Source organism: Passer domesticus, chromosome 14, assembly GCF_036417665.1.
Source record: "Passer domesticus isolate bPasDom1 chromosome 14, bPasDom1.hap1, whole genome shotgun sequence".
Lineage (NCBI taxonomy): Eukaryota > Metazoa > Chordata > Aves > Passeriformes > Passeridae > Passer > Passer domesticus.
In genome coordinates, this window is record NC_087487.1 from 10,467,560 (window position 1) to 10,492,809 (window position 25,250).

General features: G+C 43.4%; 3 protein-coding genes across 6 annotated transcripts; 2 read left to right on the forward strand and 1 right to left on the reverse strand.

Annotated features, from left to right (window-relative positions):
• Positions 1-3,434: 3,434 nt before the first annotated feature.
• Positions 3,435-8,126, forward strand: BLOC1S6 (biogenesis of lysosomal organelles complex 1 subunit 6). The gene is made up of 5 exons (XM_064388411.1): positions 3,435-3,680; positions 4,413-4,557; positions 5,622-5,709; positions 6,305-6,391; positions 7,142-8,126. The coding sequence occupies exons 1-5, from the start codon at positions 3,623-3,625 to the stop codon at positions 7,259-7,261; spliced, it is 498 nt and encodes a 165-aa protein (XP_064244481.1). The 5' UTR covers positions 3,435-3,622; the 3' UTR covers positions 7,262-8,126.
• Positions 8,127-9,673: 1,547 nt separating this feature from the next.
• On the forward strand, positions 9,674-19,505 carry SQOR (sulfide quinone oxidoreductase). 4 transcript variants are annotated; one of them, XM_064388404.1, is made up of 10 exons: positions 9,674-9,898; positions 12,294-12,545; positions 12,870-13,040; positions 13,520-13,573; positions 14,986-15,180; positions 16,057-16,266; positions 16,725-16,908; positions 17,741-17,808; positions 18,674-18,852; positions 19,045-19,505. In XM_064388404.1, the coding sequence occupies exons 2-10, from the start codon at positions 12,312-12,314 to the stop codon at positions 19,100-19,102; spliced, it is 1,353 nt and encodes a 450-aa protein (XP_064244474.1). In that variant the 5' UTR covers positions 9,674-9,898; positions 12,294-12,311; the 3' UTR covers positions 19,103-19,505. The 4 variants fall into 4 exon arrangements, with proteins under 4 accessions (XP_064244474.1, XP_064244477.1, XP_064244476.1 ...); XM_064388407.1 differs by lacking the exon at positions 9,674-9,898 and adding an exon at positions 10,621-10,676; XM_064388406.1 differs by lacking the exon at positions 9,674-9,898 and adding an exon at positions 10,891-11,027.
• Positions 19,506-19,751: 246 nt separating this feature from the next.
• LOC135280482 (nicotinamide riboside kinase 2-like) lies at positions 19,752-22,699 on the reverse strand. Its single transcript, XM_064388409.1, has 8 exons — positions 22,413-22,699; positions 22,177-22,267; positions 21,760-21,805; positions 21,432-21,618; positions 21,122-21,193; positions 20,343-20,449; positions 20,055-20,146; positions 19,752-19,946 (listed from the first exon to the last, which is right to left on the reverse strand). The coding sequence occupies exons 1-8, from the start codon at positions 22,436-22,438 to the stop codon at positions 19,941-19,943; spliced, it is 627 nt and encodes a 208-aa protein (XP_064244479.1). The 5' UTR covers positions 22,439-22,699; the 3' UTR covers positions 19,752-19,940.
• Between the last annotated feature and the right edge of the window lie 2,551 nt (positions 22,700-25,250).

Consider the following 25,250-nt stretch of genomic DNA (forward strand, 5'->3'; position numbering starts at 1 on the left):
ACGCGAGGCAGAGGCTGAGATGGCCAAAGCCATACAATGCAGGTGGCGTGGTCCGTGATACACACGAAGCTGTGTTCAGTACGCTGGAAGCCTGAACTGCATAGTTCCGTGCTCTGGCTTCAGATTTTGAACGGCAGAAGTTTGCGTTGTATTGCTTTTCTCTTCTGTCACGGCACAGCTCTTTACATTGTTTCAGTAACTCTGTTAAGGTAGAGCTATAGGAAGTTTCACATGCCTTTCTGAAATTCCTTAAAGGATGTGAGGAGAAACAAACCTCAGTGACTCTGCTGTTGTAGAATTCCTTTCATAGTGTGCTCTAACACAAGAGCAATAGATTTTTGCCTTTATTAATTTTTCTGAGAGATTATTCCTGCTCCTCATGGTCTGAGTACTTGAAATTCTTCTGAGTTTCAGCCTACACGTGTTCTGCATCAGTTTGTACCTATGGCCAAATTCTGTTACTGTATTCAGTCAGTTTACTAAGCCATAAACATTTCTGGGAAACCGTGCCTTGCCAGAGAGAAGGCACTTATCTTGCTTTGTTACTGGGTTGAAGGAAGTTGCCAAGGGAAGACTGGAGAGTTGCATAGAAGTGCAGGATTTTGGAGAAGGGCACTCCTTTTCTGGTCAAAGGCTGATCACAGATTCTGGCAGGCATCAGGGCAATGCTGCAGGACAGGGAGTGAGCCCCTTCTTGGAACTGGCCCTGTGAGAGTCCTCTGTGGCCTTGGGTGGAGGTTGCTTATTGTTGTTCTCTTAATGATGTCCAAAAATAGACAGTATGACACTTTATCTGAGCTCCCTTGCCATTTTACAATGTGGCTGTTTTCCTGAGCGTGAATCTCAGGTTATTTTTCTTTAAGTGGCTAAAGTGGTGCCATCTCCTGCCCTTTTACCCACCTCATGATTCCCCCAGCATTGTTACCAGCACAATTGTTCAGGGGCCAGACAACAAACTGAGTCCCAGAAATGGGTCAGAATTAAACAGTGCATATTGGGAGGGGTTTGGATATATTTATGTGTGTAACTGAGACTGCTTGCATGATCTCAACTCTCAGAGACATCCATATGACAACGAGGGGGCAGCGAACAGCGTGGGAGTCAGAATGAGCAGCCAAGGATGGGAACCAGTTAAGCCAGCCTTGCTGCCTAGGAAAGTGCTCCCAGCTGTGTTCCAGTTCACCCATTTTTGATGTTTCTGTTCTCTCTGCATGATTTAACTCACTCTGTGTTTCAAGAGTTTCACCACTTGTACCAGCACAGAGTGAAGGACACACAGGCATGAGCAGCCAGGAGGCACCAAAAGAACTGCATTTAAAACTGTCTTAAGATGTTGGGCTTTAGCTGGAGCTTTGCCACTCCTACAGAACAGAAACTCCCAGCACTGAGGAAGGGTTTTAGCTGGGAGGACTAACACACTAAACCAGTGCACCAAGGTTTGCCAGCTCACCTTTAACTGAATAGCTGAGACCAGACGTGTTGTCAAGAACCAGCTCGTACATGGGAAAGATGAGCCTCTGGTGAGCAGAACTGTTTGTACCAGATACACTCAATTTCTTCACTGTAACAGCCAGGGCTCTGCTCTGTCTATAGTCTCGTTTACATAATGAGGACAGAGAGTCTCTAAGAGGTTACCTATTAATGTGAAGTGTTTCCTTTTCATGTTGTCATCCCTGAAGTCACGGGGCACCTCCAAAGCTGATGGTTTAAAACATCCTATTTGCTATACAATTCAAGCTAACTTAACTCCATTTTCACTCACATTTCTAGGGTGACGCACTGTTACAACAGATGTAACTGCTTAAATCAGTTGCAAACAATAAAATCCAAAATGCCTATGTGACAGTGTCCATTAAAGGTTTCTGAACACAGTTGCTACAACATAAAATGGAACACAATTATGTGGTATTAACAGTATTACAAACATAAGCACTTGGGAAATAATTACTGTGAAACAGAGGGCATTTTGCAAAAGAAAAGGAACAAGAAAGTTTTCTGTCATTCTCTTTTTTTGGAACACTTGGGTTGACAAACAGTTAAATTTTAATTTGTCTAGAAAACCAGATACCAGTTTTCTATTCCAATCCTTAGTCTATTTCTGCAAGACGTGGGAAGGCCTGGAACAGGCAAAGCATGAGCACAAATCTGAAACTCCCACATCTCAAGTGAGACTATTTCAGAGTCATTATCTCACTTGTTCTTACTAGAAATTCCATCTGGAAACTGCACAGTCTTTCCCAGTGAAACTTTCAACAAAAGTTGTGGGTTTTCTTCCCTACCAAAAGAAACTTTTAAGTAAAATTGCTAACCAGTTGGAATTAAGAATTTGAGTCTGCTTGAGTTAATTACCTCTTTCCTCTTTTTGCTCCTTTAAAAAAGCAGAAAAATGGATAAGTCTTTAATCTGATGATGGAATAGTGACATAATTGTGAACAAAAGTTAATTAGAATATGCGTATGAAGAAAAATGCAAATGAATTTGCAACAATCTTGCAGTTAGAAATGTTAATTTTAAGGCTGACAGATCACCTCAAAAGCCCCTTTTTTTGCCTTGATCTGTTTCTGAAGAGCATTAGGGGAACTGCCTGAATTTAATTTAATCTTTAAGATCTGGGGATACATTAAAATACTGCATTAAAAAAAAAACCAAAAACAAAACAAAAACAACTTTCTGAGTGGTCCTTCATTAGTTATTGTATAGTTGCACCTGCATTTCCTGAAAAGACCTTTGTAGGTTAAAGAGGAAAAAATATAAATCCTACCATACAAAACTGATTTTCATTAAATATATATACTTGCAAGTTGGTTATGGAGGGTGCTGATAACACCAAGGTGGCAGTTTGATCCCCATATGGGCCACTTGCCTAAGTGATCCCCTTAATGATCCCTCTGGGCCATTCCAACTCAGAATATTCTGAGATTCTGTGTGAAGTTATTACTGCTCTTGCACACTGTTGGGGGAGATGCTCAGACAGACACGTACACAAAAGCTAATTATTAATTTCCCAAGAAACAAAATCTGCAAGTAGCGTAAAGTCTGCGCGGTTTCTGGAGAATCCAAATCTATAAAATACAAGAGCAAGGATGTCCCTAAGAAAGGGCACCTGCGGTGTTTTTAGTTGTTTTAGGGCTCGGGGGCTGCGCTGCGCCGCTCCCGCCCGGCAGCCGCTGTCCCCGCCAGGCCGGGCCGCTCAGGGCCGGCACCGCAGGGGGCTGGAGCCCGCGCGCGTCCGGGCTGCTCCCGGGGCCGGGGGGCTTCCCACCGCTCCGGGCGAGCCGGCAGCCCCGGGGAGCGGAGGGGAGCGGCGGAAGGAGCGCCGGGCACCGCCACTGGCACCGCCCCAGCGGGCGGGCTCGGCCCCGCTCTCAGGCGCGGCCCCGCTCTCAGGCGCGGCCCCGCTGCCGGGCTCGCCACCCAACGTCGCCATCGTCGCTCCCGCGTCACTTCCGCGGCCGGCGCGCGGCCCGGGCCCGGAGCTCTATGGTGCGGCGGCGGCGGGGCGCGGGCCGGGGGGCGCCGGGCCGGCCCGCTCGGTGAGGGCAGCCGGACCCGCCTGCCGCGGGCTCGGGCGGCCCTGCCCTGCTCTGCTCTGCCCTGCTGGAGGGCGCCGGGAGCGGCAGCGATGAGCGGCGCGGAGGGGAAGGAGGCGGCGGCCGCGGGTGCCCCCGGGCGCTCGCTGGGTGCGTGAGGGGAGCCCGGGCCGGGCGGGACGCGGGTGCGAGGAGAGGCTGGAGCCGCCGCCGGGCCCGGTCGGAGCAGGGCGCTCCCCGGAGGCTCCGCCACAGCCGGTGTCCGGCCGGGCTCCCTCGGGGCCGGGGGCTGCCTCCGCATCGCTCTGTCCCGTGCGGGGCCTGCAGGGTAGAGGGTTTTATCTTCCACGAGCAGACAAAAACAATCGTAGCGTGCCCATACGAATCTTACAGCCTGTGAAGTTCAGTTCTTGGAGTTCACCGTGAACTCTTGGTGTTTTGAGTGACAGGCAAAGACCTTTCATAGCCTAGCTTGTTCCCAGACTTTGAAAGCAAAGGTTGGGGGCTGTTAATGTGTAGGTACTCCTGATACAGAATCAAAACACTGATGTTACCCTTGTTTTTCCTTCAGTAGCCTGGAGTACTCAAATTTTTTTTTTTTGTTTTAAGATATATATGGAACAGTTATATTTCCCTCTTTCTGTTCTGCTGCAGTTCACATAAAAGGGTTTACCAGGAAGATTGTGATACAGGACTGAGAATAAGGGAGGAATAAAGAAGAAGAGAAAGACAAAAGTCCAGTTTAGTTCAAAAAGTGCAGAGAATTTTACTGTGTTTTAATGCATTCCATTTTTTGAAAAGGAACATATAGTTCCTCTAGGTGAAATTGAAGTGTGTGCTGACCTGTCACACTATACTCAGCCTTGCTGTTCTTTGGTGTAGGTCCCAGTGATGCGTCTCCAGATGAAGGAGTTGTAGAAGATCTGCCTTTAATAGATGAGAAAGCTGTGGAGCAGCTAACTGAAGGATTGATCTCCCACTATCTGCCTGATCTTCAGCGATCAAAATCAGCACTGCAGGAACTTACGTAAGCAGATTTTTGAAACCAGCTTCATACACGTGCATACTTGGTTTGCTGCTCTTTTCAATATAATGTGCCAGCTCCCTTTAACTGGAATATAGTTTATCAGCATTTCTGTATCCTGACTCAAGCAGCCTGAATAATTCAGTGATCTGTGGGAGTACCAGGGGGTGTATAACCTGCAGTGTAGCCTGTGAGCACAGAAGAAGAATGTGTAACACTAGAAGAGTAAAATCCCCTAAGCCAGGCAGAGCAGAAGACCTAGGTTTCTTAAATGCTTATTCACTTCTGTAGTGGAAAAGTGTGCTAAAAGCTGGATTTATTTTGCTTGGAAACATGCAGTTTGTATTCAGGGAAGCTTGTAGTGAGATATATTGTTTATTGTTCATTCTCTAAACCATACTGCAAAACACTTGAAAAACACAAGTAAGGAGCTAAAGAGATAAGAGTTCTTTAAACACTGGTACCTCACTGATGACCAAGAGTAGCTGATTTCAAATGCAGATCAGATCTGCCATGGATACAGAGATACTGGAGAGAGCTTTACACAGATCCATCTCAGGTTTTGCAGGGTACCTTAGTTTGGGTTTCACTGTGCATGGTGTGGTTGTGCTCCTGCCAAGGACAGCCTTTGTCTGGAAAGACTTGAGCTGATTTGTGTGGGATGGAGATCCTTCACCATCACCAGGAGTCCACACGAGTTCTGTACAGAAATAACTGAGTCCTGTGTCATGACACAGAGGCACCCAAGTGGAAAGTCAAGAGCTAATTGTTCTTCCTTCAGTCAGCCACTGCAGCCTGGAGAGTGCCTCTTCAGGGTCTGTGGGATATTTATCCTGGATATCCATGTGCTGTATGATACCAGCTAAATTTGTGCAACAAAAAGCAGCTGGATTTTTCTAAAGTCATTTACTCAGGTTTTTATTGACATTGCCTAGCAATGTATAAGAGGAATCTGGTTTTGGGAAGTGTTTATTGGTACTGTTTTGATTAAAAGTCTGTTTAAAGGCCTGGTTGAAAAGCATATGTGGTGCTTTACTTTGAGTTTATGCATCTTTTTTTTGTTTTAGACAGAACCAAGTGGTACTGCTGGAAACATTAGAACAAGAAATTTCAAAATTCAAAGACTGTAACTCCATTGTTGATATCAATGCTTTGGTAAGTATCAGTAATGCCTTTTAAATTCTAGATTAGCATAGATTTTCTTGCTGAAGCCTTCCTAGCAGCTCTTGTCTTTTTCTTAATGACCTACAGCAAGAAAACCAGTTCAGATTTTAGGGACAAAATGCTGGAGAGGGTGGGAACCAGCATGTTTCCCTGAATGGGAGGGGCATTGGGAAGAGAGTGCAGGCTCAGCCAGGCAGCATTGGTGGGACTGGCTGTTCAAAGCCAGCAGCCAAAGCAGATGTACACATTTTTTCAGTAGGATTGAGACTCCAGCATGGGCTCTGTGCACCTCCCCAGACTAGCAGGAATGGAGCATGAAACACTCCTGTATGGTGCATAAAGTTGTAATATTTTTATTCTGTTTCATGAATCTTAACTCAGTAGATTACTGTGTGTAACTGTTGAGATGCAGTAGTTTTCTGTATTGATATATGTGACATGTAAATTTTGTATATAAACTTGAACATGTTTGCCATTATCAAACTGTTCTGGTAGTCACTGTTTTTGATTGCTATTTGACTGTGTAGCTTTATAAAACAACTGTTCTAACTTGACAGTCAATGCTTTAACAGTTACGATTTTTAAGTTTTCAGAAGCTAAACACTATCACAACAAATTAGTGAATATTAGAAATGAAATGATGATGCTGCATGAGAAGACATCAAAGTTAAAAGTAAGTGGGATAAATATTTTTACTTTCCAATACAGATACTTGCTTATGTATTATTGACTTCCAACTTTTGTTTTGGATGCATATTGAAAATTCTGATTAAAATACAATTTTATCTTAAAATTATGTTTTCAGTATCTCCAAGCCATGTATGTGTTTAACCTTTCACTTGCTCCTCATGGTGCTCAAGCATATTGCACATCTGAAATACACTTTCAGTGTAATCTTCATGTTTAGGTGGTGTAAGAATCATGCTTGTTCTGTTGCTTAGTCCACTCCATTCCAAGCAGTTCTCTTTGTTGTTTCAGTTTCATTTCAATGGAAACTAGATTGTCACCAATGTAAGAATTTCTCCTTCTGTTTAATGTACAATTAACAGTGGCATAAGTTCACTGGTTTCATGCTGTATAGACAGCCTGGTTACATTCTGGCAAGATCAGTCAGTGTGTCAACAAGAGAATTGTTTCTTGGAGGCAGTAAATTGTATGGTAAGAGCCTTGTCAGGTATACCCAAAGGATAACTTCAGTGAGACTGAAGGGGCTCCAGTTCGTGTTTTCCCAGTGTTGATCACAAGCTTCCCATGTTTGAACAGTAAGCCAAAATTGGGAGGGATGAAGCAAAAATGAACAGTTTATGCTACATTCAGTCATAAGGAGGGGTGTGTTGGAGAGAGGCAGAATGGGAGGGATTTTGTTTGTTGCTTCAACTTAAATATATCTATAAAACTTAGAATTATTTCCTTGTCTATTTAGAAAAGAGCACTTAAGCTGCAACAAAAGAGGCAGAAGGAAGAACTGGAACGAGAGCAGCAACGTGAGAAGGAACTTGAAAGAGAGAAACAGTTAACAGCAAAACCTGCAAAGAGGACCTGAAAACAGGGCATGCATCAACTTGTCTGAATTAATGATTTCTACATTCACTGGAATTAAGGCAGACTTTGCTTAAATTGGGCTATAGCTGTTGCCAGCAACAGTATACTCTATGGCATTATAAATTCCAGAATGGTAATAATAGAGTTGGTAACATTCACAGTTTTTAATTTCAGCCATTCAAGTTGCCTTCTTTTGTAATGCTATGCAGTTTGATATTATAATGTAAGTTAATTTTTATATGTATATGTATATAGGAGAACTAGGCATCATAGTTTTAAGTACCTATCCATTTTTGTTTTCTTCTGTTCTTTCGGTGTTTAGAATTCTGAGAGATTTGATGACTGGCACATGTTTTTCAGACAAAATGCAGAGAACTTCTTAAAGTTCAGTTCTCATCACCAGACTTCAGTGTCTACATTTTCTCTGAAACTGCTTTGTTTCATGTAGTTGGGATCTGTCTTTGATCTTAAATACTGATTTCTTGTGCAGCCTTATTTTGATCCATCTCTAAAGAACTGAAGAAAACAGCAGTGTATTTGCTTAAAAGTTCCCTTCATTGCAGCAATCTTTTTTTTTTTGTCATCAAGTCACTTAAGAACAGCTTTAAAGTAACTTCTGAATAAGTTCCCAACTGAATTGATTGGCAGGGAAGAAGCAGAACACTAAAGATTGTCAAAATTTATGTGTGCACAATGCAAAGATTAATGAATTTGTGCTTCCACAAACATTTAAGTCAAACCTGGAAACTGTTGCTTCTGTAATGGTTTATTAGGAAGACTTGTGTGGTCTAAGCATATTTTTGTGGGATTAGAAGTTGTAATTTCTTTATCTTGTGTGACAAAATAAAACATAACCAAAACTAAAATTTTCCACTTCATGTGAAATTCAGCCACCTGTAGGAAAACTGCTGCATTTATTGTTTTTTCCTTAACAAATGAATCATTTGCACTTCAGGGCTGCCTAAGAGATTTTTTATAAGAGTCCTCACCCAGATTGATGATTATTGGTGTGATTACTGATGTGTAATTTGGAATGGAGGTTGATATCCATTTCTCTGAATGTAATTCCTATCTTGCAGCACTTGGTGTGAACCCCCATTCAAATGAATGTACACATTGTCTAGACTAGCTTTAAATTATTTGTTCCTACAGTCTAACAAACTAGTTATTTTATAACTGTGTTTCTTTTCAAGTATATCTGTTTCTTTTTAAGTAATAGTGTAAATGATGTGTTTTGAAGTAAGATAAAGGGCAAGCTATGTAAAGTTTTCCATAAAATACATATAGGAATGTATCACAGGGGCACAGTCAATTTTATTTTCCTTCTGTTTTAGATGACTCACACAGTGTACACCTGCCTGGACTTTCTGTATTGTCATTTTCTGAAGTCCTAATTTCCTGTTCTTAATATTTGACATCTTTTTCTGTGAAAGATGAACTCTAACAAGTACTCAGGCATCATGCAAGGTAAACTGGGATCATGTTTTGGGGCAAGGAGAGCAAAGGACTTCAAGCAGTCTGAAGAGACACTGAAATGCTTTCAGTGAAGCAGTATTAGATTAAAACTTTCCCCAGGTATTTTCCCCAAAGTTGACTCAGTGGCTATTAATTGCCAGTGGATTGTTGGCCTCTGCTGTGGTTTGTATGTATTTCTAAGAGAAATGTAAAGAATTTCCACAGTCCATTTTTTTTGGAGCAGAATGTACATAACTAAATGTTGTCTAAGTATTTTATTTTGTAATGTAATTTCACAATCAGATTCTGGGAATTAAAACTGTTCTTATTAAACTATAACATGAAACTGGATGCCTCAGTATACAAACCAGAATTTAATTCCTTTGGTATTTCTTGATTTGTATGCCCTCATATAGAATCCAGTTTACTGTGTCAAGTCATATTCTCTTTCTCTGTCAAGAACTGTATGGTTTTTTTCCAAAGAACTGTGTTTTTTTGGATTTGTTTTGTTTTGTTTCCAAAAAAATCATGGTTATTTTGACTAAAACTAGAGAATTCTAAGAAATTCATAGAAATTGATACTTTTGAACTTTGGTACATTTCAGCACTTGAAATAATTTCCAGCCAAAGGAGTAAAAGCTGACAGTGCTTACCTGAGGAATCACATGCACATACATAAAAATCTAATTTATTAACTTTTCCTATAAAAGCATGATAAGATCTGGGTTTCTATGAATAAGAACCTAATTTTACTAATTCACCTTTATGTAATAAAGGGGGGAAATTAATAAAAATATATAGGATGAAGTTTGTTCCATTTACATGACTTCTATTGATGTGTTCTTAAATTACTTCAATGAAAACTACAATTCATTATCTCCATAGGATGTTCTACCAAATACTCTTGTAAGTCTTAATGCATGAAAGTAAATTGGGTGAATTTAATGGTACTGACATCTAAAACTGTGTGCTTGCATCGTCACGCACAGCTTGAGTGAGCAGTTCTGTTGCTGTGATTTTATAACAAGTTACTAATGGAGTAGATAGATGTGGTAGTACAGGGTTAGGGCTAGGCAGTGTGTGCCCAGCCCTCACACAGCAGCTCCCACCCTCTGGTCCTGCCTGGACTTTGGAAAGGTTAAGGCAGTGCTCCCTACAGCTGCTGGAGGCCTCTGTGCTACAGGTGAGGAGTTTCTTCATGTTTGGTTTGTGAGTTTCTGAATTACGGAATTAATGAGTAATTTTTTTTAATTAAAACTGCAGGCTTTCTCTGTAAGCAGTCTGTGGGGAAATGTGCATGGGAACTTAAAGAAAATACTGCAATGTTTAAAGGCAGTCATAAAAATACATGTTTAAAAAAACACAGCCCAGCATTTTTCTCGTGAACGGAGATGAGGATCAACCTCTTAGAGCAAAAAATGTGGGGAAAAGGATGCACTCTGATTATACAAAGGCAGCTGGAAACAGGAAGTTGAGAAACTCATAAAGATTATAAAAATGGGCAGTTTGGGTGTTTTAAAGGATATAACTATAAACCCTGGGGCTTTTTTCTCTCTAGAGGATAAAAGTCTCTGTATTAACAAGAAAGTCCGATCTCCATGACACTTTAAAAATACTGATTATTGTCTTCTTTCAGTACATTTTCTGTCCATAAAACGCAGGAACTGTGGGTGTTCAGCAGCTTTGAAAAGAGAGCCTTTGCCTATCACTGGGGGGGGATGCACTCCATCAGAGCTCATTTATTATTAATTATTGATCTAATACGTGTTTTGGTGTTATTTTATTAATAATATTTTTGCTGGTTTTCTGTCTGTGGAAAGGGGCTCCTAGATTATAGTTTAGGGCTGGTGCTCACAGGTAACCCGAGAAAGTTCAGGTATTGGAGAGTCAGTGCTCACTCCATGGCAGGTACCGCAGGGGTCGGTAACGGCGGTGTGGTGACCCGTGCTGTGTGCGGCCAGGTGGGCCTGGGACGGAGGCCAGTGCCGAGTGCACGGCTGGGTTTCGCTCAGGGATTGGCAGGGGGCCAGCTTCAGCATTGCAGTTTCAAAACTTCGGGAAGCACGGGGTTGGAGCTGTAGGTGCCATCGGCACCTGCCCGGAGCGGAGCGCCCGCCTCAGCCCCTGGCGGGGCTCCGCGACCACCGCCGGCTGCGCACACCGGGCCCCGCCCGGCCCTTCCCGGCCGGCCCGCGGCCTTTGCCCGCTGCCGGGCAGCACCCGGAGCCCCGAGCTCCGCCCCGCCGCTCCCGGCGCCGATCGCACACGGCCGACGGCGCGGTCCCTGCCCGCCCTGCTCGGTGCAAAGAGCGGTGAGTGCGGCGCGGGGAGCGGGCCGGGGGTGCCGGGTGCTGCCGTGAGGGAGCGCGGGTGCGGGCTTGGGCCGAGCAGCGAGGCGGCGGGGCGGCCGTGCCGGCGGGGCAGCTGCGGGCCGCAGCGGCCGGCCGGGTCTGCCCTGTCAGAGCCCTGCTCCCCCGCCGGGCCGGGTGCCTCGGCCCCGGGGCCGCGGAGCAGCGGCGGCCGCTGTGGCCGGGGCTGAGGGGCTCGCAGCTCTGGAGCCGGCTGGGAGCTGCCCGCCGAGCAGCACACGTGCATGGGTGGAATGCTTAAACTGCTGATCCGTGGCTAGCTGTGCAAAGAAGAGTTGCAATGATCTGTACTTCTTGCTAGTAGGACTTGTCTAACTTTATTTGTTCCGACTTCCTTCAATTAACTGGTCCGGTAAAGTAGGCAGTCTGAGGAGCTTAGCATAAGTGGCTGCCCTGGAGAGCAAGAAATTGCAGTTGTCCTGAGCAAGAGCTCTGCTAGAACTGCCATGCTTCGGTTACGTGTTTGTTCTGGGCTCCATTTGAGATACTGAGGTACTGAGCGCTCCTGCTCAGTCTTAACTACGATTTCTTTCAAGTGCATTTTCTTCAGTATTAAAGAAGAAAGAGTTCTTCTAAAACCGTGCAAACAAATAGCCTTAGAGTCAAAGGGAAAAGATGTCTATAAATGGAAGAACACATGTTTAAATAGCTGCCTGCACAGATGATAAACAGCCTTCTGAAGTGAAACTAACTTCCCGTGGATTTGGGTGTTTTGTTCTGAATGGGGAGCAGATGAGAAGAAAATGTTTGCATCATGTTTTGCATCTGCAAAACAAAATTATTAACATTTGTTTTACAGTGGATGCCTCTGAGATTTTTCCCTCTCTGTCCTAAATTGTAACTCTATGGATTAATAACAGGGCAAGTATTATAAAAAATTATAAAGAATTCAAGGTACACAGACATGAGGGATGTCAAGATATCACATAAAGGTGCAAAATTAGTTACTCAGCTACATCTAGTGTAGTGGAGAATTTTTGAAGCTGACATTGACAGATTTTCTTGAAAATAGGAGGTTTCAGGTGTAATTTTGAAATTCCGGTCTGTAAGTAACATAAATGAGTAAATAAATGAAAAAGCTGTAATTCTTGCCTGATTACTCGAGGAATTGAGTATTATAATTTTTGCCTTGAAAACTAACGCAGGCGCTTTAATGAATGTAAATACTGCTTCCTGTAATTGTTACTGGTGCCTTTCCTTATCTCCTAGCTTCCCAGTTAATGAAAGATGGCAGCAGCTGGAGCAGTGTTTTCCTGCTCCTGCCTCCATTCTGGTGTGTGGTTGCTGAAACCAGGAATGCAGAAGATGAGCTCCTTCAGCTTACACACAGCAGCCAGGTGTGCTGCCAAGGATTATTATGAAGTACTTGTGTTGGGTGGAGGAGCTGGTGGAATCTCCATGAGTGCTCGGATGAAGAGGAAAGTGGGGGCAGAAAATGTGGCTGTTGTTGAGCCAAGCAAGGTGAGTGTCCCTCTGCTGTAAAGCACTGCAAAGAATAAGCATTTTACTCGTGACCAGATGGGTCTGATTCTCATCCCTCTCCAGCCCCACATGTTTTTAACTGTGGAAAGTAAGCCAACTAACCATCTTTCAAAAGGTTTTATATGACACTTTCTTCTCTGTGAGATTTGTGCATCCCTGCAGATTTGTCATGGAAAAATCTTGGTTATTTATACAGCTTCTTTTATTAAGAATAACACAATGTTTAGAGTACATAGTTTCCATTTAGAGTGAGGTGCCTTTAAGTCCCTTTAAACAGTTTTGAAATTTGAACTTTTATTTCAGACTCATTACTATCAGCCCCTGTGGACCCTGGTTGGTGCTGGTGCAAAGCAGCTGGCAGATTCTGCACGTCCAATGGGAAGTGTAATGCCTGCAGGTGTTGAGTGGATCAAATCTCAAGTTACAGCATTGGATCCAGATAAGAACTGTGTCTGGCTGGAGAATGATATCAGGGTAATAATGTAAAAAAAAAAAAAAAAAAGAAAAAAGTTTATTTTTGTCATGAGTTCTGTCCTCTTCCTGCAGATTCCCTTAGAACTATTGAGCAAGGCCACCAGCATCTAGGAGGCTGGGAAATTCCAGTTAGTCTTATGTACTTGATCTTAAAATCTTTTTCTAATAAAAATTGTGGTAGATAACTAGGTTAGAATAACATCAACTTAAAATACTATTATCATAAGCCCTGTGTATGGTGAACTGAACGGAAAAGAGAATATTTTGCTCGAGATACCTGGGTCTGTGTATAAGAGGGGCTGTGTGTGTAACTCATAATGCAGTTAGCATTTAAACTAGACTTCTTAGAGCTTAATTTATGCTACTGATGCTCCCTATATCTCCTTCCTTGTGACTCTTGCTGTCAGGTAACTGAAATTTACTTCGAGGTAATGCTTTGGTTTGTTTGTCTAAAATACTTTTTGTTCCTTATACAACAGGTATCTTACAAGTATCTGATAATTGCTCTTGGAATTAGTCTGCATTACGAAAAGGTATTTGTTTTACAGTAATCATATATTTACTAATTTTAATAGTATCACGTACATTCTTAAAAGTAAATGGCATTTCAGAACTGTTTATCCTGCAAAGTATTGAAAACTATGAATTAAAGAGCTAGAAGACAGATCAATGACTTCTTCCACAGATCTCAGTGTAATAACCCAAATTACCCTTGGGAAAGCCTTTTATGACAACTTTGTTGCATCTCTGTGGCAATCAGCAGATGGGGCAGCAAGTTAAATCTAGAGTTTTAAGGCAGCCTATAATGAGATAATAAAGGTGTGCTGCCTGGAGTCTGAGGCATCTGTAATGTAAATGGAGTGAGGAACACAGGGCAGTCAGTAAAATCTGACCTGCAGAATTAATTTGTGCTACCCTCACCTTTCTTAAAGGATGCACTTCAAAAGGAGCCAGCTGAGTTACCAGGCCTGTGTTTAAATAGGCCCTGGGGCCCTTCCCTTGTGAAACATTTCCTGTGCACTTCACACAGTGGCACTCTGAGGAAAATGTTGGTGCAAGAAAGACCACAGTGATGCGTAGGAGGAGGAAAACACAAAAAGCAAGATGTCTGAGCAATTCGACATGAATATGATGTAGTACCTGACAATATATTTAAGTATCTCTTTGAAAAGCTTTCAGGATATATGTCAAGCAAGAGCTGGTCTCAGCTACAGTCACAAATAAGCTCTGGTGATTAGGTCAGTGGAATGAGAAGTTGCAGCATGTTCAGTGAACCCTCTCTCAGTCTTCATATCAATTGATATCTATTTATCAGTACCAGCTGATAAAAGTACATTCAGTGTTCACTAGTAGAAGCCATGTAACACAGTTAATCACACTCTGTAATGAAAAATAGTAACTATAAAACAGAAGTGGGCACTTGAAAAAGCGGGATGGTTTCTCTTCACCAGCCGTGTATTCTGGTGCAGACTGGACTGTTCCAAACACAGGGCAGTGCCTGTAACGTGACTCCATATTCTCACAGAATTTCTGCAAGCCATTGTTTATAAATGGGTACCCCATGGCAAATACAGGTATCTGCAACTGACTACAGAAAATTTATAAGGTGAATGAAACTTTTTTTAACATGATTTTTACTTGTGATGATGTTTATATATTCTTACTCTGAATTTCAGCCTACAAAAACTTGAGACTGGGTCTGCACTGAAGACTTATGCTGAGATGTTGCAGAGCAGTTTTACTAAACCAAATCATATACTAAATTCTAAAGGAAATAACTGTTTTATTGCTAGGCCTATTTTTAAAAATACTAAGTAGCAAGCAAGTATTGACTTTCTTATTGATAGAAACTTATGTAGTTATTTCTCAGTCTGTATTTAATACTTGTCAATGATGACAAAACTTTTGCCATCTGTACTTGAAACCTTAATTTCTCTTTTCCTAGATCAAAGGCTTGCCTGAAGGTTTTAATCACCCTAAAATAGGTTCCAATTATTCAGCCCAGACAGTAGAGAAAACATGGAGAGCTTTACAAGATTTTAAGGAAGGAAATGCTATCTTCACTTTTCCAAATACTCCAGTGAAGTGTGCAGGGGCTCCTCAGAAGATTATGTATTTATCAGACGCATACTTGAGAAAAGTAAGTATTTTACTCTCTCTGCCAGTACTTTTTCTCACAGTGGGAAGGAAGGCTTGTTCTAAGGGTTTCATATTATATTTAAAACAAATATAAACCACATGAGAGTGCTGTGACTCAGGATTATTGAAGTGACTGACTTGCTTTTTCATTTTTGATGTATAAGGAATGCAGGTAAATGGATTTTACATAAATATTTAGCATATATTTAATACCAGAGAAGCTTGTAGAATTCAGAAATTCAGTTCAGAATTTTGTACTGAAAGAATGGCTTGACCTGCTTCTGGTAAGCTGCAGATACAACTGTTCTCAGCCTAATTTATACATGGTGTACCATGTAAATTATACATGGTACACCAAAATAACACTGGCTGGAATGACATCATTCTTGTAACTTTAAGTACCTGTTGTCATTTGTCTACTAGTCTGAAAAGTGGCTATGCTTGCTCCTGGGGGTGCATTGTCTCAGCATCAGGAGGAGTGTTAGCCAGGCTTAGTGGAAGCAAAAGACAACTTCAGGTGGAAGCGTCAGGCTTCATATGTGTTTAAGTTTCATGAGCTACCAGCTGGGTGAGTACCTGAATTATGCACAGAAGTGAAGATTTCAGAAAGCTTTTTGACACGAAACTGCTTCAAGAATTTAACCTTCATATAGCAGTTCCTCAGTGCTTTGCAGCCACCTCTTCTCATGAGTTGTGTGAGGTTCCTCATGCTGAAAGGGTCTACCTTCTAACATGCTGTGAAATATTAATTAAACATTCATTAATAATTGAACTGCATGAATACTTCTATCAGCTCTTTAGTAGTGCAGCACAGTTCTTTTGTCTCCTCTTGTCACAGTTTCTTAATAGAAAAGGCTAATTGGATCTCCTCCTGCAGACAGGAAAACGTTCCAAAGCAAACATCATGTTCAACACCTCACTTGATGTGATTTTTGGTGTTAAGAAATATGCTGATGCATTGCTTGAAGTAGTAAAGGACAGGAATCTTACTGTTAACTACAAGCGCAACCTCGTAGAAGTTCGAGCAGACAAGCAAGAAGCTGTGTTTGCAGACTTGGACAGACCTGGAGTGACTGAAGTTCATCAGGTCAGGAGCTTTCAGACCCCTCATTTTGTTCTATTTTCCTTGTGTACTGCAAACTTCTGCATTGTTATAACACAGTCTGCTTTGTTGTGCATTACTGTTCCCCCTGAGAGTACTATATCTAACGTTAGCAGAATATTAAAAATTTTGAAACCAAGGTGGAAAGAAGAAAAAATGTCTCATAAATAAGGCATGGAGTCCTGTATGCCATGGGAATGTGTCAGGTGTGTATCGAGGAAGGCAAATTGCTTCCAAATGGAATTGCTTGATAAGGTTCATGTTAATTAAAGGATGCACTTGAAATTTGAGAGCAGATTTTCATTCTATATACTTGTGTTTAAAAAACCAAAACAGACACAAACCCAAGAAACCCTCTCTCCGCACTATGCTTATTGCCTTATACCAATAGATAGAGTTTGCTCTGATGAACTAACCATTGGGTGCCTTTTCTTTCTGTTCAGTATGAAATGCTTCATGTCACACCCCCAATGGGGCCACCTGCTGTACTCATCAACAGTCCTGTCTCAGATGCAGCCGGCTGGGTGGATTTAGATAAGGAGACTCTACAGCATAAAAAGTATCCTAATGTCTTTGGTATTGGAGACTGCACCAACCTTCCAACATCAAAAACTGCTGCAGCTGTAGGTAAAGTTGCATGTGTATCTTTGTGTGTGCAAATGACAAGAGTGGAGTCACAGTAAGGTTTTTGTTTAGTTTGCTGCTCCTGAGGTTGTGACTTCAGTTTTGAGCTTTCAAAAAGACCAGAGTCTCCTGGGCCAACTAGCTAGCTACAGACCATGTTGATGCCACTAACCCAACAGTTCTGCTGTTCCAGATGCCTCACAGATGAACTAATTCTATTTTTAGTGTTTTGTGAGAATACCTCATTCATTATGTGACATTCTTGTCAAAGGTTCATTCAGTAATGAACCTTTCTGCTTTATCTTAGCTCCTCATGCATGTGTCACCTAACTGCTAAGTCATTATCAAAAAATCACATGTTCTGGCCTTGTAGCCACAGGTTCCACAATTAAAACACTTTAAGTGTATGGTCTCACAACTGATAAAAGGCAAATAAGAGCAGAAAAAAACCCAGGCTATACTGTATGTTATTGATGTAATGAAAGGGTGGGGTACTTAAGTTCAGTAAATGGGTCTACACTTAGAGCACTCAAAATGAAACAACTTCAGTGTGCCAGAATGTTAGTGTTTGATAAGACTGAGCAAGTATAATTTATCATAGGAGAATGGGCATAGGATAAAAATACCAGCTCAAGTTTCATTAAGCTTTAGAAGTTCAAAAAAGTGAGGCCAAAGCATTAGTCCTTTTTTTTAATCTGGGACAGTAAACTTACATGTAAGTTCAATTGCAGCTGAATTGTTCAACAAAATGCCTGGCTGCTACTGTTTGCTTTAGTAATGACAATAACTGTTGGCTGAAATAGTCTTAGTACATTTCTATTTCTTTCTCATTTAGCTGCACAGTCTGGAGTCCTTGATAAAACTATTTCTCTGGTAATGAAGAACGAGTTGCCAGTTAAAAAGGTACTTACAGTTCTTGTCTTAGGGAGAAATTCTCTTGAACGTTTTCACCCTTCTTATGCAGGAAGTCTTGCAAGCAGCAAGTGTGTGAATGTGTGAACCAGAAGGCAGAAAAGGCTTTGCCTCTGCAGTTGTGGTGCTAAATGGTTACTTGCTGTATGTCAGAGTAGTAATGGAATTGCAGTTCATGATACTGCCATTGAAAGTACTACCTCTTTGATGCCCTGACTTCTGAGTTGAGAGAAGATTAGAGGCTGATTAGTCAGGGTTTTCATCAGTGCAAGTGATTTACTCACACTGTTAAGGTAATACCTGCTCCAGAAAAACTCTTGCCAACTTGCTTCTCCTGTGTACGACATGATCTTTTAAGGTTAAACTGAAGCTTCTGTACTATAGCTGTTAAGCCTAAATTATGTTCAAATTTGTCCTTGAGTCTTTACTCTTATTTTACACATGGCTTACACACGGCTTCCTTGGGGCACTAACCCGAATATCCTGCAATTCTCTGGAAATTCTCACTAAAGATCCTGTTGGCTTGTTGAAGTAAACACCAGCTCTCATCCAGATCTGCTGGTCAGCAGGTCCACTGGTTACAACAACCAACTACTAATGACATTATGCCCTGTTGTTCTAGGTTAGGTCTCATTTATGCAATGTTAGGCAGATCTACATTTGAAATCGTGGCTTAGTATTATGGTTAATAAATCAGAACTGGCACAGCAGCCTTCCAACTTCAGTGATATTTACACTGGAAATGCAGAAACCTCCTAGAAAGTTATTTTGAAATGTGACTGTTAACCATGGCTTGTAAAACCTCAGCCTTTAGGCTTTGGTCAGAATTATGAGAAGTGGGTATTTTTCTTTGCAGTATGATGGATACACTTCCTGCCCACTAGTAACAGGCTATAACAAGGTGATCCTGGCAGAGTTTGACTACAATGCTCAGCCTTTGGAGACCTTTCCTATTGACCAGAGTAAGGAGAGAGTAACCATGTACCACATGAAAGCTGATATGATGCCTCTGCTCTATTGGAATGCACTACTTAAGTAAGTATTGAAGAAAAACAATCAGGTACAGACACCTGTTCTGGTTTAGTTCCTTGCTAGAAGCAAAGTACATCCTCAGTTGTGATCAGAACACTCTGATGCTCATTTCTTCACAGTACAGAATCTTGTAAGAAAAAAAAACTTTCCCCAAGCCCTACTTTGATAGTGTGTGAAAGAACTTTCTGTTTCCAGGGGATACTGGGGAGGACCAGCTCCTGTCAGGAAGCTGATGCATCTGGGCTTGAAGTAACTGCTGGTTCTCAGCATTGGATAAAACCTTCCAAAGAAGTGGACTAGTTTCACACTGGATCAATACATATCTTCCCTCTTGGAATACCTGGCAGTTTGTTTTTCTTAATCAAGCTTTGGTCACTAATTCACTTTTCCTCCTACTATGGATTAAAGCCTTCTTAGTGCTCTTTCCATGATCTTTTATGTTAATTGAGGCCTTAAAGTACTTTTGTATTTACACAGGAATCTGACCTTGCCTTACCCTACAGATTACTACAGGAATTGCTAAACAATCAATACTTTGGAAGCTATTGTCTATGTAAAATTTTCTTCCTGAAACTAAACTGATTTATTTGCACCCAAGATCAATGCATGCACTGGATGTAACAGTGATTCAATGCTAGTAAAATGGCCTGAAAGTCTCCAGTTCTTTGATTTTTGAAGAACATCAATCCTAATTTCTAAGCATACCTGCTGCCTAATTCTTAGAGGAATGCATGCAGAGTTTTGAAAGCAAAGAATTCGAAGCAGTGTGTGTGGATATGGATACACACACTCTCCTAGGATAGTTGAGCCACTTCACATCAGTTCCACTATGATGTTTTAACCTGTGACACTAAGAACATCATGAAAAGAGTCACCTGAGAACATACTAGACTGAAGCACAATTTAGGATCACAGACAAGGGGGAAGTGCTTTTTAATTATGGCCATATAGAACTTAAGTTTTCAAGGGAAAGGTTGAACAAAGTTGAATTTGGGAGTTGAGTCTTCACAGAAGCTGGAACTTTAGAGGCAGTCAGGTAGACAGCGTGGAGCAAACAGGAATCATCTTCACTCACAAGAATCAGCAGCAGCTTATTTCTAAACAGAAAGATAGATGTAAACATATTTTGAGTTACAGCTTCGTACTTTTCCAACACAGGTTTTAAAAAGTTCACCTTTGAATTGCAACATAACCTGGGCATATACCTGGGTGTTAAGCAGTTCTTCAATCTTATTCTGGATCTGTCCATACACATCATTAAACAGCTCCTCCTTTGATTTTGTCCCATCCAAATGCACTTAAAAGTAAAATAAGAGAACTCTAGTAAGTCTCTGTAAGCTTGCCAGATCCTGATTTAAAAAGCATGCACCCAGCTGGTATCAGAGAAATATACTCCCTCCACCTGCTTCACCTCCTCTCATGGACCTAACCAATATGTACTGCACAGGTTTGAAAAGCAATCTCATAAAGTGCTTTTGTCATTGAAGACTTACCCACATCAACTCCAAGTTCTTCCATTATCTTCCTGTGCTTGATGTACATAGGCCAGACGTGGCCATCAAACAATCCAGGTGGGTCCGGTACAGTGTAATTCCTTGAACTGTAAATGAAGGCATTGGTACTCACAAGTAGTCTAGTAACAGTTCAGGGAAATGACAGATCCTTCACTGGGTTTCTCTACACATTAGCCTAAGCCCACTGACTCCAGTTTGGTTCTGAGCTTATCAGAAGTTAGTAGTTAGCAAGAGCTGCAAGCATCAAGTTATGCAAATAAACTGAAATTTAATGTGCAGGTCCAAAGTGTTTAAGGAGTTCCCAAGACAGACTGATCTAAATACTGATGAGTAAACTCTTAAAAGCTTTAGCAGAACTTTGGGTAAATTAGCTGACTGCTTATTCCTCTTGAAATCGAATTCAAGTTTTCATTTGCAGTAAGAACAGTGTATGTGTGCAACAACACAGCCAAATGTAAAACCTCAGATAGTTTGAGACCTGGGAACTGTGTATGTAATTGGAAAACCAGAATGAGAGAAAGCCTAATGAAAGGTGTGTGCAGAAACTGAGCATTACATACACGAGAAGTTTTTGGTCAGTTTGGTGAAAAAAGCTATAGTCCAACTCAGTAGCTACATTTGCCTGTTTGCCTTCTCATCTAAAAGCTTCAGAGAAACAAAGTCTTGAATGGGTAATGTTAAAGTCTTTTAAAGTCTTGGAAAAAATACTTGAGTGAGTAAGATTTTATTGGGCTAGTAAAGAACTCAGACAAACTTACCTTCTTCTCCTTTTACACTCTTCATATGGAATGGAAAGAAAGTACCGATGGTGGAACACATCAATCAGTGGCCTGAAAGAGACACCTGCTTGGTTACACTTCCACTAATTAGTAGCAAAACCCAGAAAAGTAAAACTATATCTATTTCCTGTACTTAGAGCCACCTTTAGACTTGTGACACCTAAACTTGGCCGTAGTCAATGCCAGCAGCTAACTCTTGGTTTAGAACATCTCTTTTTATTCCCTTGGAGATTTGCATGTTACATAAAATAATGTAAAAATCAAAATGTATGAAGGCACAATTGATTACCTGTAGGTGTAAAGTAGGAAGCCTTCAACAATAAGAATGTGGATTGTTTCATCTCCTCCCTCCTTATCTTCCAAGATCTGGGCATCCATTGTGTTGTTGATTCCATGAGAACGTTCAAACTTGACAGGGTTTTTTATCCAAGCATTTATGGTACTCATCATAGCTTCCATATCTAATGCACTAATCACTAAGACAAAACAGACAACTATCACTAAGCAGTATTTAAGTATCATCTAGTGATACATTCAGTACAAAACAGTGCACATAAAGAATCAATATACTCTTTAAGTTTTTGAGTTAAGCTTTGAAAACACTAACAAAGGCTTACCATCATACTGTTTAAAACCATCTTCAACTTCTATTTCATCTTGGGGCTGAAATAGTAACAACAAAAAAAAACCAAACCTGCTTAGTCAGAACAACTACTGAGAAGCTCAACACCCATTTCTAAGCAAGATCCAAGATCCAAACCCTGAAGCTACAAAGGGGAATCTTAACCCTCCACCAGGTTCCTTTGCGTGCAGATAAAACGAGCAGTACGATAAAGCCGCCCGCTCCTCTATCGTCCCCCGGGCAGGAGCGGGGCGCTCCGCGGGGAGCCGCGGTAGCGCCGGCTTATCCGGCCCCGCACGGCAGCGCGGGCAGGGCGGCGCAGCGCGGGCAGCGCGCCAGCAGCGCGGGCGGAAGCCCGCGGGGGTCACCCCGCGCCCTCCCGCGGCCTGCCGGGCCCGGCGGGCCCGCTCACCTTGAAGAAGTCATCCTGGTGCACCACGCTGCAGTTGGGCAGGGCCCGCATCAGCCGGCGGGTCAGGGTGGTCTTGCCGCCGTTGGTGACCCTGCGGCGAGAGCGCGGCCGTCGGGAAGCGCCACGTGGGGCCGCTCCACCCCCCACCCCACTGCGGCACCGGGAGGGGCCGGCACCGGAGCCCCGCGCCCGTCCCGCAGCCCGGGCCGCTTTCCCCGCCCGGCCCCGGCTCTCACCCGCCGATGCCGATGATGATGTTCATGGCGCGTCCCGCGGCCGCCCGGCCCGACTCCTACTGCCTGTTTCTGAGGGGCGGGGGGGAACCCGGTGTCGCCGGTACCGGCCGTCTACGTGCCTGAGCGGGGACCCGGGCAGAGGGGAGGAAGGGGCCGGAGAAAGAGGAGAAGGTGGAGAGGGGAGAAGCCAAACGTCAACTGCTGGGCAGCGCCATGGTCGCTCAGAGCAGCAGCAGGGCCGGTCCGCGCCGCGCCGCGCGCTCCGCAAAGGGGGGCGGCTCCCGCGCGCGCGTGCCTTCCCCTCGCGCTCCGCCGCGCCCATTGGGCGGCCGCCTCCGCCGGGCAGCCAATAGGAAGCGGCGTGACGCGAACGGCTCGCGGCGATTGGCCGGGGCGCGCTCACTCACGCCCGGCCGTGTTACAGCGCGACCGCTTGGGGGCGCTCGACGGCTTCCGCGCCGGGCAAGGGCGGAGGCGGGAACGGTGGGAGCGTGGCGCCCTCTGCTGGCTCTGGCGCGCAAAGCACTCCCCTCCCGTGAGGGCGGAGCTGCGGCAGTGCCGGGCGCTCGGGCCCGCCGGGGGTACACCGGCCCGGTTCTGCAGTGAGGAGCTGCGCTGGGGCCGAGAGCGGCCGTGGCTCCCCGTGAGGCGCGCGGGGCTCCTGAGGGAGCGGCGGGGCGGGAAGGCCGCGAGCGGGGGGCGCGCGGGGCGCCCCCTGGCGGTGTCCGGGCGCGGCCGCCCCGCGGCGCCGCTGCCGTGAAGGTCACGGCGGGCCCGGGGAGCGCTGCCCGCACACCGGCACCGGGCATTGTCTAATGCAGCCCCCTGCGTGAGGGCAGTGCCTGCTCTCCCTGCCTCCCGCACACGCTTTCCCTTGGCCGTCGTGTTGGCTCCTCTGCTCTGCCTGAGGAGCTCTACCTTTTCTTGTTAAGGCTTTTTCTTTCTGTAAAGAAGGGAAATTTATCGTCATAGTTTTCTTGTAATAACATTAAATTTCATCATTTACAAGCCACTTGATCCATTCAACATGTTTACATTATTGGTGGTGGGTGTGTTGCCAACCACATTTTTGCTTTTCGTTATTTTTACTGTTTTTTCTGGTAAGACTGCAAGCAAACCTTAGTCGATTTCTTTTGCAGTTGTTTTTACTTCCAAGCAGAACACATACTTTGGTCTCTTGGCTTTTCTTCTTATTTGAAGGGGAATGGACACTTAGTTGAAAATAAATTTTTATTTTCAAGATTAAGGTAATTTGCTCATTTTCCCTTTTAAACAGAGGGACTGCCTTTGTGGTTTGGGGGGTTTATGTATGAGGGGTTTTTTTAGTGGGGTTTTGGGTTTTTTTTTTGGTTGGTTGGATTGGTTTTGAAGACTTAATATTTAAATATATGTCTACTTAGCTTTGGAAAGAAGGATGTCCTCAGAGAGTACACCCCAATTCCTTAGGTTAAAAATCCTACGCACCTAGGTTATTGAAGGGCTCAGGTAAAACCTTATTCTCAGCTTTCTGCGAAGCTCCAGGATGGTAGTCCAATATATACATTTATGATACATAGTAACATTATTATTGTATGGTTTGAGAATGCATCCCTATAATCTGTACATACTGGTAAAATCAGGGTGCAGCTCACTCTACAGCAGATTTTAGCTTTTTTGGCCCAAAGGTTCTTCCAAAGTCTAAATAATTGTTTTGTACTCTTCACCTTTTTACCAAGCAAGATGCACTCTCCAAGTTCCATGCTCAAAATAAGTACAAGCTTTGCTGTCGTTTGCCACACCTTGTCATTCAAAAATGTCATTCAAACATACCAGTGTTTGAGGATTTTAACATGATGCTGATGTCAGATGAGCTAAGGAGGGATAATGACCGAATTAGAAGCATGGTGGTTTTTAGAAGGCATTTAGGCTGAAATACCCAGCTCCTTGCACGATCTCGGTGTTGACAGGGCTGGGATGAAGATGACAGCCAGGGGGCCAGCAGTAATCCCAGTTTAACGCGAGCTGGGGCAGGGGATGGCAGCCTGTGACAATATTCACTAACTGTACCCTCATCCTGCACTAACAGCTCGAGGCAAGGACTTTGCATGATCTGACCTTGAGTTTGAAGGGCAGTTAGGAAGAATAATTATGTTTAGTGATATTATTTATCAACATTACTGTGTGTCTCCCTTGTCTGTGCAAACAGACAAAATTTGGTTTGATTCAGGACAATGTTTTCCATTGATATTTTGTAAGTAAAATACAAGAAGACTTTGAATACTTTTTAATACACAGCAGTGGTAGGAGAAATTGATTGTTACACTCAGGGAAGTTTATCTCAGCATTCCCAAAGCTCTGGGGTGCTTTAAGGCCCCGGGCTCCAGCAGGGCTGTGCATCCTGCCAGCACATCCAGCGTCCGTGTCTGCGCGTGCTAGCCATTCCCAGGCCCTTTGTCTCCTGGCCTGGATGATACTGCTGCCATGGTGAAAAACACAGAGAAAGAACAACAGGATATTGTCCCGTTCTGGTCTGTGTGCCAACTGTGACAAAATGTTGTTTTCTCCTTGCTTCGGGGATTCTTGTTGGCTTTTGCTTGTCTTGGGTGAGCCTGAAAACATGAAGATGTTTTCAAAATTCTTCTAGTTAGTGTGGAAACCTTGAGTCTCTGGGAGCAAGGTGGTGTCCCATGCCAGGGCACAAACATTCCTGGCCTGGGGGACGATTCTCTGAGTCATGCAGAGGAAAAGAAGCGTTCAGATGTGAAAGACAACAGGAAGGCGTTCAGCACGCCGTGTGCCAGCAGGACACCTGCAGAGCTGCCGCAGGGGTGGAAGCGAGCCACAGGCTGCACGGGGACT